The sequence below is a fragment of the Sturnus vulgaris genome, chromosome 8, assembly GCF_052056855.1.
Source record: "Sturnus vulgaris isolate bStuVul1 chromosome 8, bStuVul1.hap1, whole genome shotgun sequence".
NCBI classification, from domain to species: domain Eukaryota; kingdom Metazoa; phylum Chordata; class Aves; order Passeriformes; family Sturnidae; genus Sturnus; species Sturnus vulgaris.
Window position 1 is genome coordinate 1791163 of NC_142250.1, and position 12022 is coordinate 1803184.

The 12022-nt window shown below is 49.3% G+C and overlaps 1 protein-coding gene across 1 annotated transcript in view; it reads left to right on the top strand.

Moving 5' to 3' along the window:
* The first annotated feature begins 254 nt into the window (after positions 1–254).
* Positions 255–12022, top strand: part of HK1 (hexokinase 1) — a 36276-nt gene continuing 24508 nt past the window's right edge. Inside the window, exons 1-3 of the mRNA XM_014883310.2 lie at positions 255–392; positions 6842–7004; positions 11619–11767. Of these exons, the coding sequence (XP_014738796.1) occupies positions 330–392; positions 6842–7004; positions 11619–11767 (375 nt within the window). The 5' untranslated portion in view covers positions 255–329. The remainder of the gene's footprint in view (positions 393–6841; positions 7005–11618; positions 11768–12022) is intronic.

Sequence of the window (12022 nt, forward strand, 5' to 3'; positions counted from 1 at the left end):
CACTGGCCTTGGCCACCAAGAAGGGGTTTTTCTTCATTTTTTAATTTTTTTTTTTTCCCCCTCAGGGAAGCCTTCAGCTGCCCGCCTCCATGGCGGCTGTAGAGCCCCTGTGGGGTAGTGCAGGGATTGCTCTCCTCCTCCTCCTCAGGGCGAGGAGCGGGGCCGAGCCGCCCCACGCCGCGCACCGGGCGGGGCCGGGCCGGGCTGGAGGAGGAGGAGGAGGAGGAGGAGGAGGAGGAAGGGGCGGCGCTCGGCTCGGCTCGGCTCGGCGCGGCCATCCCCGGGCCCCGCATCGCTGCGTGCGCCCAGCCGCCGCTGCAGCCGGCAGGATGATCGCCGCCCAGCTCCTGGCCTACTACTTCACGGAGCTGAAGGAGGACCAGGTCAAAAAGGTTAGATGGACATCCCCCCGCCCGAGGGCCGCCCCCCACCCGCGCCGCTGGATTTTTAATTTTTTTTTTTTTTTTTAAATTGTTAAAAAAAATTTCTTTTTGTTTTTTCCTCCGCACGTTGGTTTCGTGGCTTTGTCCCCAGAGGCAGGAGAAGGGAGGGATAAGCCCGGGTTTAACCCTGCAGAGCATCGCCGGTGGGGATGGGAGTGGGGTGTGGGTGATGGATGCTCAGCGGCCGGCCAGGCAGGACCTGGGGGGCTTTGGCAGTGAGGGATGGGGCTGATGGCTTCTCCTGGTTTTCGTAGGCACCAGCATCCCCGGAAAGAGGATTTCCCCTTCTTTCCAAGGATGCCTGTGAGCATCCTCACTGTGAGCAGGCGAGGAGCAGGTAGTTTTTGAATTATGTGCCGCTGCAGGATCGGAATTTACAGGAAATGGTTGTCAGTTGTGCTTAAAAAGGAGCATTTCTATAGGCTTCTTTTCCTTCAGCATGAGGTGGTTGCTGCTGTGTGGTTGGTACAGCCCTGGGATCGATCCCTGCCACAAGGAAAAGGGTGCGGAGCACAGGATAAATATAAACATGGCAGTTAGGTCCTGGCTGAGCATATTGCAGAGCTGTAGGGAGCGGGGAGCCTGGGGCTGAGATGTGGGGACACAAACTGGGAAAATAATTGCAAATGCCGATGAGTCGGCCTGACGTCAGGGAACGGAGGCTTCCCCTCTGCCACCTCCTCAGGCGCTGCCGTGTGACCCACCTGGGCGTGGGGCTGAAGGCATCCCTAAAATATTTCGGGAAAGCCTCAGTGACAGCGTTAGTAGTACTGATTCGTAATGTTCTTGGGGCTTGAGAATCTCCCCAGCAGGAGGAGAGCACCTTATTCCTTTGGGCTGTGCCTGGGGAGACCTCAGCTCCGGTGTGTGAGTGACCAACCCTGCCTCTCTCGGGGCTCGCTCACCCATGCCCACTCCTCCCTCGGAGAAAACCTGAAAAAAATGCTGAAAAAAACCCTGAAAAAAAAAGAAGAAGCTTCCCATGGTTTCCACGTCTCCTTCCATGCGCTTTAGGTTTTTTTCTTTTCCGCCCAGCGGCTCTCGCCAGGAGCCAGAGGCGTTCTGCACCTCCTGGCCCCACGTACGTGGCTCTCCCTCCCTGTTGCCCAGGCGCTGTGTTCCTTTTCCTGCAGGATTTGTGAGTGCTGCTGCGGTGCCAGGCGTGCATGCCTGGGTAAGGCCTTCTCTGTCTCGCTGGGTATGTTATATTTAGAACGCCCAGATAAGCGCGAGTGTGCCTGGTGGCCAAGGAGCGGCAGAAAGGCATAGGGGGAGCATGCAGGCACAGGGAAACTCTGCGGCGTTATTTATTGCACGCTGGCTTGGCACCATGGGGCTGCTATTGTCTGACAGCGTGGAAAACCGTTTGGCCAGGGGAGCTGTAAAGCATTCTTACGGATCAATCTGGTTTTGTCTGGAAAAGCGAAGAAAAAAAATAAAACCCACTTGAAAAGTCAAGAAAGCAGGCTACTGTTCTTAGAGGATGTAAGACATCTTTTCCTGTTTGCGTCCTTTTGGAACGGATATCGAGCCTCCTCGGTTTTGGCTGTCCTGTAGGGAGGATGTCTGTGGCAGCCAGAGGCTCTGCTGCCCGGGAGCTGCTGGGGATCCATTCCCTGGTTCCCCGTGGGGCCAAAATGCTCTTGCTGCATCTCAGCGTGCTGCTTGCGAGGTCTGTGCTCCATCAGTGTGCCGCTTCTAGGGATACGTGCCTGCACGGCTTCCTTTCGGTCCCTCCCTCTCCTCCCCGCTCCCGGAAGAGCAGCACTTTCTGCTGGTACGTGCCTGTGGCTGAGGACTGCCAGCCAAGGCGTTGTCCCTGCTCTCCTTGCTGCCCCATGGGCTCCTGGATGCTGTGGCTGCTCCTCTGCCTCGCTGGTCCATCACAGCCCTCAGTTCGGCGTTCGGTGGCACAGCTGGCAGGTCACCTTCAGGATGCTGCTGTGGGTCACAGGAGGGATGTGAACAGGTTAAAAGTACCCACGAGCCAAGGCTGAACATTCTTCCTCTCTTGTGACCTTCTTTTCCTTTTTTTTTTTTAAATTCCCATCTCTGTGTGGCACCAATGCTCTGCAGCTGCCTTTCTGTGGTGGGAAGCCTGTCGAGGGGCATGGATGGGGCTGGTGGTCTCAGGCCCTGGGGATAACCTGCATCTAAGAAATAGTGCTTCTGTACTGGTTCTGCTGGATTCGTGTGCACCCCCTTCAGTTTCCAGTGTGGTTTTTTACAAATTTGTCGGTTTTGGATTGTTTTTCAAAATGAGTCGTGGCAAGCAGGAGAAGTAGGCAGGGTGGAGGTGTGGTGTTGAAGGAAGGGGTTGTTCATGGCATGAAACCCTGTGGCCCCTGCAAGGGAGTGTTTTCCTGTGAAACCACTCATAATGGCACTTCCATGTCACCTTAGGGTGGGCCAGCGAGCTGGCAGTGTGTGGTGCCCTGTACATGTGGTCCAAGCAGCTTAAATTATCCAGATGGTTTCTTAGACATCTGTTTTCCTGAATGTTCGTGACATTCTGGGAACAGCAGCAGGAGCTCAGCCTCCTTGTTCAGACAGGAGACTTGGCACAAACTCAGCTGTGTTCCCCATTTCCCTAAAGAGCTGACTGCCATCCTGAGGGATAGGGGACTCCTTGGCATCTGTGCCACTGGCCTGCGTGCAGGAGAGCTTTGTAAAAGTGCCTTTTGTTTCCAACAGGTTTGTACCTGCCGTAGCTGGCCCCAGCAACCTCTAGGTGTTGCCTGGTTTCTGTCTGTCAGGGGAACAATATGTTTTTGCTGTCTTAGCTGAGTGAAGAAAAAGATCTCGGGATCAAGGAGTGACATGTAGATGTTTAACCTTGAAAAAAAACCGTGATGGAATGGAGTATAGAATGTAACAACTAGTATCCAGAAGAGCTCTGTATTGGTGACCCGCCCCTATGAAGGCTTTTTAGGAACTAATCTGATAAATCATAAGTAAGCACAAACAATTGCAAAATGTCTAAAGTACTTGTTTTAACATGCTTTGGCTCCTGATGAATCTTCCTCGTGCTGAAAGGAGTATGATTAGTTCTGCAGAAAAATGTTTTCGTGGTGAAGGGTTTTGGTATGAAGGCTGTCTCAGTAAAATAGGTGCTAATGATTTCTGAAATTGTTGTGGGAGTGCTCTCTTCTTGGATACCATTGGCTGCTGTCAGTGTCCCGGGAATGAGGCATGTGTTTGAGGAATGGCCCTTAGGTTTAAGCCTGTAGTGCTGCCTGATTCATTTATAATTATTCACAACTGCTGCAGTGGCTGGATTTTCAAAAAGTTCTTCTTCCCAAGTACAAACTGCATCTTTCCTATGCGACCAGGAAGAATTACATGAATGTGGTTCAGATGACGAAATCGTATTTTTAAAAAAATTGCTCACAGATTCTGTCTCTGGTTTGTTTTGTTTTGGTTTCTTTTAAGAAAAAGAGAAAAAAAAAAAAAGTGATTGAGCTTTTGGAGGACTCTTGTAGCAGCAGTCTGGGAAGATGCCCTTTCTCGGGTGGTGACTCTGAGGTGGCAGCTAAATAAAGGAGTGTTTTCTGCTCCTTGCCCACACAGCTGCCTGTCGGGAACTGTTCCTGCCCTGTGCCATCCCCTGGGAAGGGCTGGCAGCTGTCTCTGTGGGGCTGCTTGGGTGCTGCCGGCAGCTCCTGTCTGTCCTGGGCAGCCTTTCCACAGGCTGAGATTTGCTTTGTGATCGGCTTTTATTGCCGCCAGAGCAGGGAGTTATTAGACCTCCATCCCATAATCCAGCCTCCGGCTCCCCCCGCCTCAAGTTATTTATGGCTGTTTGCTGGGAGTTTTCCCTTGGAGGACTGCACTGCTGGAATAACTAACCCTCTTTCCCGCCTGGGAGGGAAAAAACCCACCAAACAAACAACTACCTTCTTTTTTTTTTTTTTTTCCCTAGTTTTTTCCCCTAGTTTTTCGTGGGTTTGGAAACCGTAACACATAGGAGTGACTTTTTTTTTTTTTTTCAAGCAGAGGCTCGGTGTCCCCGCCCCGGGAATCTCGGCGGTGGAGATGGATGGCCTGGGTGCCATGGAGCGCGATGCTCTCCCTGCGTGCAGGAGGGTCCAGCCCAATTATGTAAGGGCGCTGGCAGCGCTCATTGGTCTCTCACGGCAGCAGAATGAGCCCTCCCTCCCGTTTTGCCTCGCTGCTGAGGGCAGCACAGGGGCAGAGGTGGGGAGAATGGGCTCGTCAGTCCTGACTGTGCAAACGCCACAACCTGCGCTCACAACAGGGCTTTCGGTGAGCGGGAATCCTTCCGCCCTGCTTTTGGGAGGAGGATGCAGCACTGGGGCTTTGTTAGAGGGGTGTATTAATTGCACGGTGAGGTCTGACTGGGAGTGATGTTTGCTGTAGCTTTCACTGGGAGATCTGGGGAATCATCCCTCTGAGCGGCAGCGTGGGCTGCTGAAAGCTCAGCCTGAAAAAAAGAGGTTGGTTCCCTCCCTCTTTTTAAAGGGAGTATCCTCATGCTCTGACATCATGGCTTTACACACTCTGCTAAAAAAAGCCACGGCAGGGTTTGCCATGGAGGAGAGACCTTCTCGCTTAGCCGGACTCCAACCTCTGCATCCACCCCCAGAGCGTTTGGGGCTGCAGAGAGGGCACATCCCATCCAGGTTTTTATTCCTGGAGTGAGATGATGCCGGTGGCTGGCTGTGGTTGTTGCTGTGAAGGGGCTGTTGGCCCGTGAGGGCGGCACAGGGACACAGCAGGGATGTGGGGATGCTGCCCTGGGGTCTTGCATTTGGCCTGTGTTGCAGAGAACCTGAGCTCAGCTCTTCTACCCTTCAGCTGTACGCCTGCACCGTCACGTCACCGGTTCGTGGGGAAAATGCACGGTCTCATTTCATCGTGGTGTTATCAATCATGGTATTGTTCCTCTGCAAGCAACGACATTGGAAAGTTCACAGCTTGTGCAGCCTCTGGCTGTGTCCCCTGTGGTCCAGGCTTGCCTGGCCCCCAGCCCCGTGGTTCGGGCTCAGGCTGGGTAGCTGTGCCCAGCACTGCTCTCCTTGCCTTCCGCCTTGTCTGTGTACATAAGTGCTGGGTCATGGCAGGAGGGTGTCTGGCTCAGGGAGATACTGTCTTTGAGGAGACCTTGAGTGGGGTGGGCTGGAATACTTTCTGTATGAGCAATTAAATTGGTGCCTGTTTTATGGTCAGTTTAGGGTTTAATGACGTTTTGATTGCATTTCCTTTATGAAGGGCAATATTCATCACTTCCTATCTCAAAGTCCTCGGTATATGGAGCGCCTGTGTACGTATATTTCACATAAAGTGGTTTATTGTGGCCTTGGTCTTGTAAAGCATTGTGCCAGATTGGAGATGAGCTGCTCTCCAGGCTTCCAGAGCAGCTGAGGAGACACACGGAGCCTTGGCACAGAGCTGGCCTGGGGTTTAAAATGAGGTGGCTTTTCCAGTTTTGCCGAGGACAGACAACATGGGCAGGGCTTTATTTTTTCAGTCTTGCTAAGCTGCGAGCAAAAGTGATCCCAAAGGTGTGGCTTCGATCTGAACCAAATTTCCAAGGCAGGTAAAGAAACAAGGCAAGAGTAGACTGGCAAGTGAGGCAAAAAGGGTGGGAGGTGTGTTTGGCAAGAACCCCTCAAGGCCATGTTGTATTTTTCAGGCATCAAAGCATCTCTCGGTCTTCCTGACAGCAAAGGTGGTTGTAACGTTATGGAAAGCAATATTGTTGGAAAACTAGAACTGCCTCCTTTTTCCAAGGAGGCAAAGCAAGCTCCTGTCATTGGAAGCCACAAGGAGAAGTCAGCAATTTCTAATTTGATGTTTTGTCTTGAGAAGGAAGGTGTCACCAGCCCCCAGTCAAGTTCTGTTGTTCCAGACCCTTTGGTCTTTGGAGTGGGATAGGGAAAGTGGTCTGCTACACGAAAATAATTTCTCAGCCTGTGATGTAGCCCCAAAACTACTGTGGCAAGTCCTTGCCAGTGTAAGGCTTTAAACACAAAGCGCCTCTGACAAAAGAGGATGCCAAAAGAGGGATTCTTAGCTCCTGCTGCTTACCTCATGGACAGGAGAGCTGAGAAGTGGGGCAGGGGCTGGAGGCGGAGGTCTGAGGCTGTGGGCAGATGGTTTTGTGTGGAAAGAGGAGGCAAAGTGATGTGGGACTGGGTTGTGCCTTGGGAAGACAAGTAGGATAGGGCTCACCTCAGCAGGCCCCAGACTTGTACGCTTTCCATGATTTTGAGTCAGAAGATAAGGCATGAAGCATGTGACTGTGCTGTCAGCTTGGCCAGAGCCCTGGAGCCATGCTGGGGCTGCACACTGTCCTTGCAATTAAAGAGAGGCACAGCCCCAGTGGGGCACCTCAGGGCAGCCTTTCACTCTGGGCTGGTGTGTGTCTTCCCCAGATTGATAAGTACCTCTACGCCATGCGGCTCTCCGACGAAACGCTGCTGGACGTCATGGCTCGCTTCAGGAGGGAGATGAAGAACGGCCTCTCCAGGGATTTCAACCCCACAGCTGCAGTGAAGATGCTTCCCACCTTTGTGAGGTCCATTCCTGATGGCTCAGGTAAGGAGCTGGCTGTTTGTTTTCCATAGGAAACACAGTGTGCTCTGTGGAAACCGGTTAGAAATGCACAATGCTCTACCAAGAACGAGAGGGATTTACTTCTGGCAAGCCCAGGCAACATTTCGAAGGCAGCCTCCCCTCTGTGTGCAGGTCTGTTCCCGCAGATGCTGGAAGATTCTGTGATTCCTTTGTCAAAACCATTTTGATGCCAATGGAAGGGCCCTTCCTAGCACTCAGTTCACTCTCACTCAATACATTTACTCTGAAACCCATCTGCCAACAATCAGTACTTCACACAGAATGATTTTTGATTCATGCCCACGTGACCTAGAGTCTTAAATACAGTGGCTTTTAGTAATTTATTGTTTCAACCTCTCCTTACTTTTTCCCCAGTGGAAGTGTGTGAACCATTACAAGGTGAATTTGAGTTTCCTGGCATTCATTTTTCATTTTGTAGCTTCCCCTTCCAGGCTGTCTTGGGGCCAAACTCACAGAACTCGAGGAGGATGTAGCCTGTGGCTCCAAAGCTGCTGCTCTGGTGTGCTGAGCTTTTTCCATCTAGATGCAGGACTTGTTTTTTCCATGCCCACTGTACCAGATAAAAGTGGCACAAACTGCTGTCAGGCACCAAAAAGGTGTTATGTTGGTAATTGAGACCAAGATTGTCTCTATGACTTACTATTTAAAAACGACTATGTGTTTGTAAAAAATACCATATATAGAATATCTAAATATATTTACAAACGTTATATAATGGTGTTTATTATTTAGTAGTTACACTGGGTTTCCCTGTTATGTAGTATGAGTTGGTTAACTGGTGTGGTGCCTACCACAAATTAACTAGTTCGGTGCCTACCTGTGTGCAGAAATTGCAAGAACTGCATAATAGAGTTATTACCTATTTTGGGGCTTTCTTTTTCTTAAGTTAAAATTAAGAATTTATTGGTGAAAGAACATGAGGCCAGGTGCTTTGTGTAACCTGGTGATGCTGTCTGGCAGGTGGAATTCTTTGATAGCTTTCCTTTGCTGTCTCAGAAAAAAACAAAGGGAGAATGCATTTGAATCCTGTGTTTCCCTTAATTTAGCATTGCTGGCTGTTATGTTGAAATGTTATGTTGAAATCTGCAGCCTGTTGAGAAAGCCAGAAGCTGCCACGCACAGCTGGGCCACAGGCAGAGGTTGCAATAAGGGTTTGCACCTGAGGTGACTTGAGGGCTTTTGTGTGGAACCCCAGCACTTTTACAGGCTCCAAAATCCCTGTTTTTTCATTCATTTTTTTTTTTTTTTTGTTCATTTGAGTAGTGACTTGTCCCCAGTTCCCTGCTTCATCAGGCACTGCACGGTATCAAATCTGAGCTGCTTGCAGCGAGTCAAATCGTTTTGAAAATTGTTCCATCATACAAACTGGGAATACTTAGAGATGGCCCAGGAAAAAAGGGATCTGCACATGGCCAGGAGAGGTGTGAGAGGTTGCTGAACACTTCTGGGACTGAGGATAAGCCAGGGCAATGAGAAGCCCTGTTTGTGTGTAGGCGTGTGTGTATGTCAAGGCATTAATTTCAGTCACACCTCCTTAAAAAAGCAGCTCATGTAATGTGTACAGGGCGCTCAGCTCTTGATCCTGTGCCCACCTGGCTCCTGCCAGCCTCTCCAGGTTGGGCACACTGCTGGCAGTGCTTTGCAGCACGGATTAGAGCAAGGCAGAGCTTCTCCCTGGCCAGTTTCTACAGAACTCAGCAGTGACCTGTATGTGTAGGTGGCTGGAGCCTCCCTGGATAGGTGTTAGAGAAGCAGGTGGTGCCATTCCATTCTTTCCCTGGAAGGGCATGTTCTGACCCCAGGTATGAGCAATATTTGCTGTTGAGGGGGTGTTGTGGCATTTCTTCCCCTGACTCACTCGTGTGTGCCTGTCACGTGTGGCCCAGCCATCACAGGGATGCAGCCAGGACGGGCACAGACCCCCTTCCCTCTTCCCCCAAAAGGTTCTGGGGGGCCCTCATGGATGTGGCTGTGTTGATGTGCCCAAAGATGGCAATTTCTGCCTTCAGCTGTCCCTCCGTAAAAGCCAGAGGCTGAAAGCCTGCCCTTTTCTCTGGCCTGTCTCTAATTACTGCCTTGTAAGCTCTTTCCTCTGAGTCCAATTATTATTATGGGAGCTGACTATTCAGAAAAATACTGTTGTTTAGTTTCAGATCTGTGCTTGTGTTCTTTTTCAACAAGGAGTTTGTGAGCAATAATTCTAGAGACTCTGGAGGTGTTGATGTTAGCAGTTTTTTCCCCCCTTCATTCAGAGTTGTTTAATTTACAAAAGCCATGAGGTTTTTCTGTCCACAGTGGCCAGAATGGTACCTCAAGCTAATTCAAAATGCTTTCGAGGGCCAAATAAATTCACAGCAGGTTTGATTGTACCTTGGTGTTACAAAGCACAGACTAAATGCTGCTGCTTGGGTTTAATTCCTCAAGTACACTGAAACAAAACTCTAGTTGTGTGCAGAAAGCTTTACACTCTAGTTCAGGGATTTTTTAAAGGGTGAAGAATGATTCTTAACAATTTTTTACCTTGAGCTTTGATGGTGCTGGAAATCAAACACCCTAACCTGTTAATTTTTTTACAGGGAAGGTATTTCTGAAGTGTAGTGTTTGTTTGAGGTATGCACTTTGGCATGAAAAAAGGCCATATGGTCCAATGTTGATTTTCCCATTAGTTATTGGAGGTAATGGCTTGCACTCAACAGATGATCCCCATAAGATAAAGCTTATTTGGATATTTGGCTTAATGAGAAACTTGTGGACAGCGTTTGACTTCCGGACTTGCTGCGGTGAAGTGGGTGATGAATTTTTTATGCTGAGCCAAATAAAAGGAACTGCACCTCCAGTTTGTGTATGCTCATGTTTTAAATGACATTTGTGCTGGTGCAAAGCAGTGTTTTAAAGCCACACTGCTCAGAAACAAGTAGGGAAGCATGCAAGATCTGTGTTTTGGCAAGCTGAGTTTGCCCGTGTCTTGAGCAGCAAGAAGGTGAAGTTGCATTGCAGTGCAGTAAAATTAGGAGGTGTATTAGAAGTTGTGGGCTCCCACTGTAATTTTGCTATGTTTTTCTGTATGGAGTTTATTGTTCTTTGTGGTTTCTCACATGACAGTGTTTTGTTTCTGTATTACACAGCAACCTTGGAAAACCAAAAGGACGTTTGCTGTGTGTTTTTGCCTCTCTTGGTCTGTTTCTGTTAAAGATCCTGTCCTGAGGGATACCTTGTCCAGTTCATCAGCTTTGCTCAGTGGGATGAGGCCCCCAGAGGTGCATGGGGTGATGAGGAGGAGCAGCTCACTAGGTCACATTTTAGGAGTTTTGATGTGAGATTGGACAGAGTAATCTCAGAGATAAGTATGGCTCTGGGAATCCTCGTGGATAAATTGCATACCTGGAATTTTGGTGACAGTCTGGGGTCAGAAGGCTCTGGGAGCTGACTGTGTTTGAGGTAACACGTCAAAACAATCTTCCCAGCTACTAGAGGTTTTTCCACTTTGAATTTAGGTAGAAGTGGAAAAATGGCAGTGTCAGGAATGGCCTTCTGAAAGTCAGAGCTGATGAGGAAGCAGGATGAGAAAACACCACATGCCTTTGCTCTGCTGCCCTCTGAGCAGCCCTGGTGAGCCCTGGGATGCCATGCACAGACACAAACGCTTGCAAAGAGCCCTGGTGATCATCTGCAGCCTGGATGTGCACTCCTGTGTGAGAAAGGTGTGCACACTGCTTCCCTAAATACTGTCTTTTTGCAGACTTTGACAATCGCTGTCTTTGCTCCCTCTTTGATAAGAGGGCAGTGAAATATGTTTGCCTTGCTCTCCAGGGTGTCATTCCTCAGATAGCCAGGCCACGTGCCTGGAGTCTGTGGAGGTTGGAGGGTACTGGGTTGGATTCAGCTCTCTCCAGCACAGAGGGAGATGGAGGTATCCCAACTCTTTCCCTGGCTCCTGGGCAGATATTAGGAGCTCTGTGCAAGGCATCCCAACATCTGAGTAACTCCTGCAGCCGTACAGGGCTGGCTTTTTTGGCTGCTGTTTCTCTGACTTCTCTTACCTGTCTGCAGTTTGGAGTGAATCTCAGCCTTTCTGGACACAAGGTGAGGGGTGGTTCCTAGTTTAATTACATCTGTGTGTAATTTGTTGACTTTAGAGCAGCCACCATTCACTGTTATTTGCCAGAATGACACAGGTTTATTTACAGCAAAAGGCTGCTTGTCAGTGGCCTGGCATCCCTTCATTTTACTGTCTCTATTTTCAACATCTCTTTTGGTTTTCTCCTGAGATTTTTGCTCTGCCAGCTTCATCATGAGATCTGGACACAGACTGTCCACTGTTTTGGATTCTTTTTGGGTGAACCTTCATTGCAGTTGCCTGTGTATCAATGGTTGGCAATGCCATTGCACCAACTTCATGTTAAATATTAGGGAATCAAATTGATGGAGTCAGGTTCATATGGATTCCCTGCAGCTGGAACTTCCTTGCTGTAGGGATTGGCCATTTGCTTCAGTACTGCACTTAACCAAGCTTGATGTTTCCCAGGTTTGTGTTGCATACGATTTTTAATCACTTGTGTCTCGTTTTCCACATAGAGAAAGGAGATTTCATTGCACTGGATCTCGGTGGTTCTTACTTCAGAATTCTTCGGGTAAAGGTGTCACATGAAAAAAAGCAGACAGTGCAGATGGAGAGTGAAATTTATAACACCCCAGAAGACATCATGCACGGGAGTGGAACACGGGTAAGCACCTCTTCCTTGGCACGTCTCTCTGAAAATTAGATTTTAGAAAACCCCCACAAGAATGAGCTTAACACCTTAACAGTTGTACCTACAGCATGCAGACTGCACTTCAGTGTTAATAAGCAGCATTTAGTGTAACAGAGCATGCATGGGTGCTGCAAACCTGCTGTCACCATGTCGGGGGACTTCTGGATGAGTTAGGGAATAAATAGCTTAGAAATAAAAATTCTGGCTTTTATAGTGAACTTACTTTCC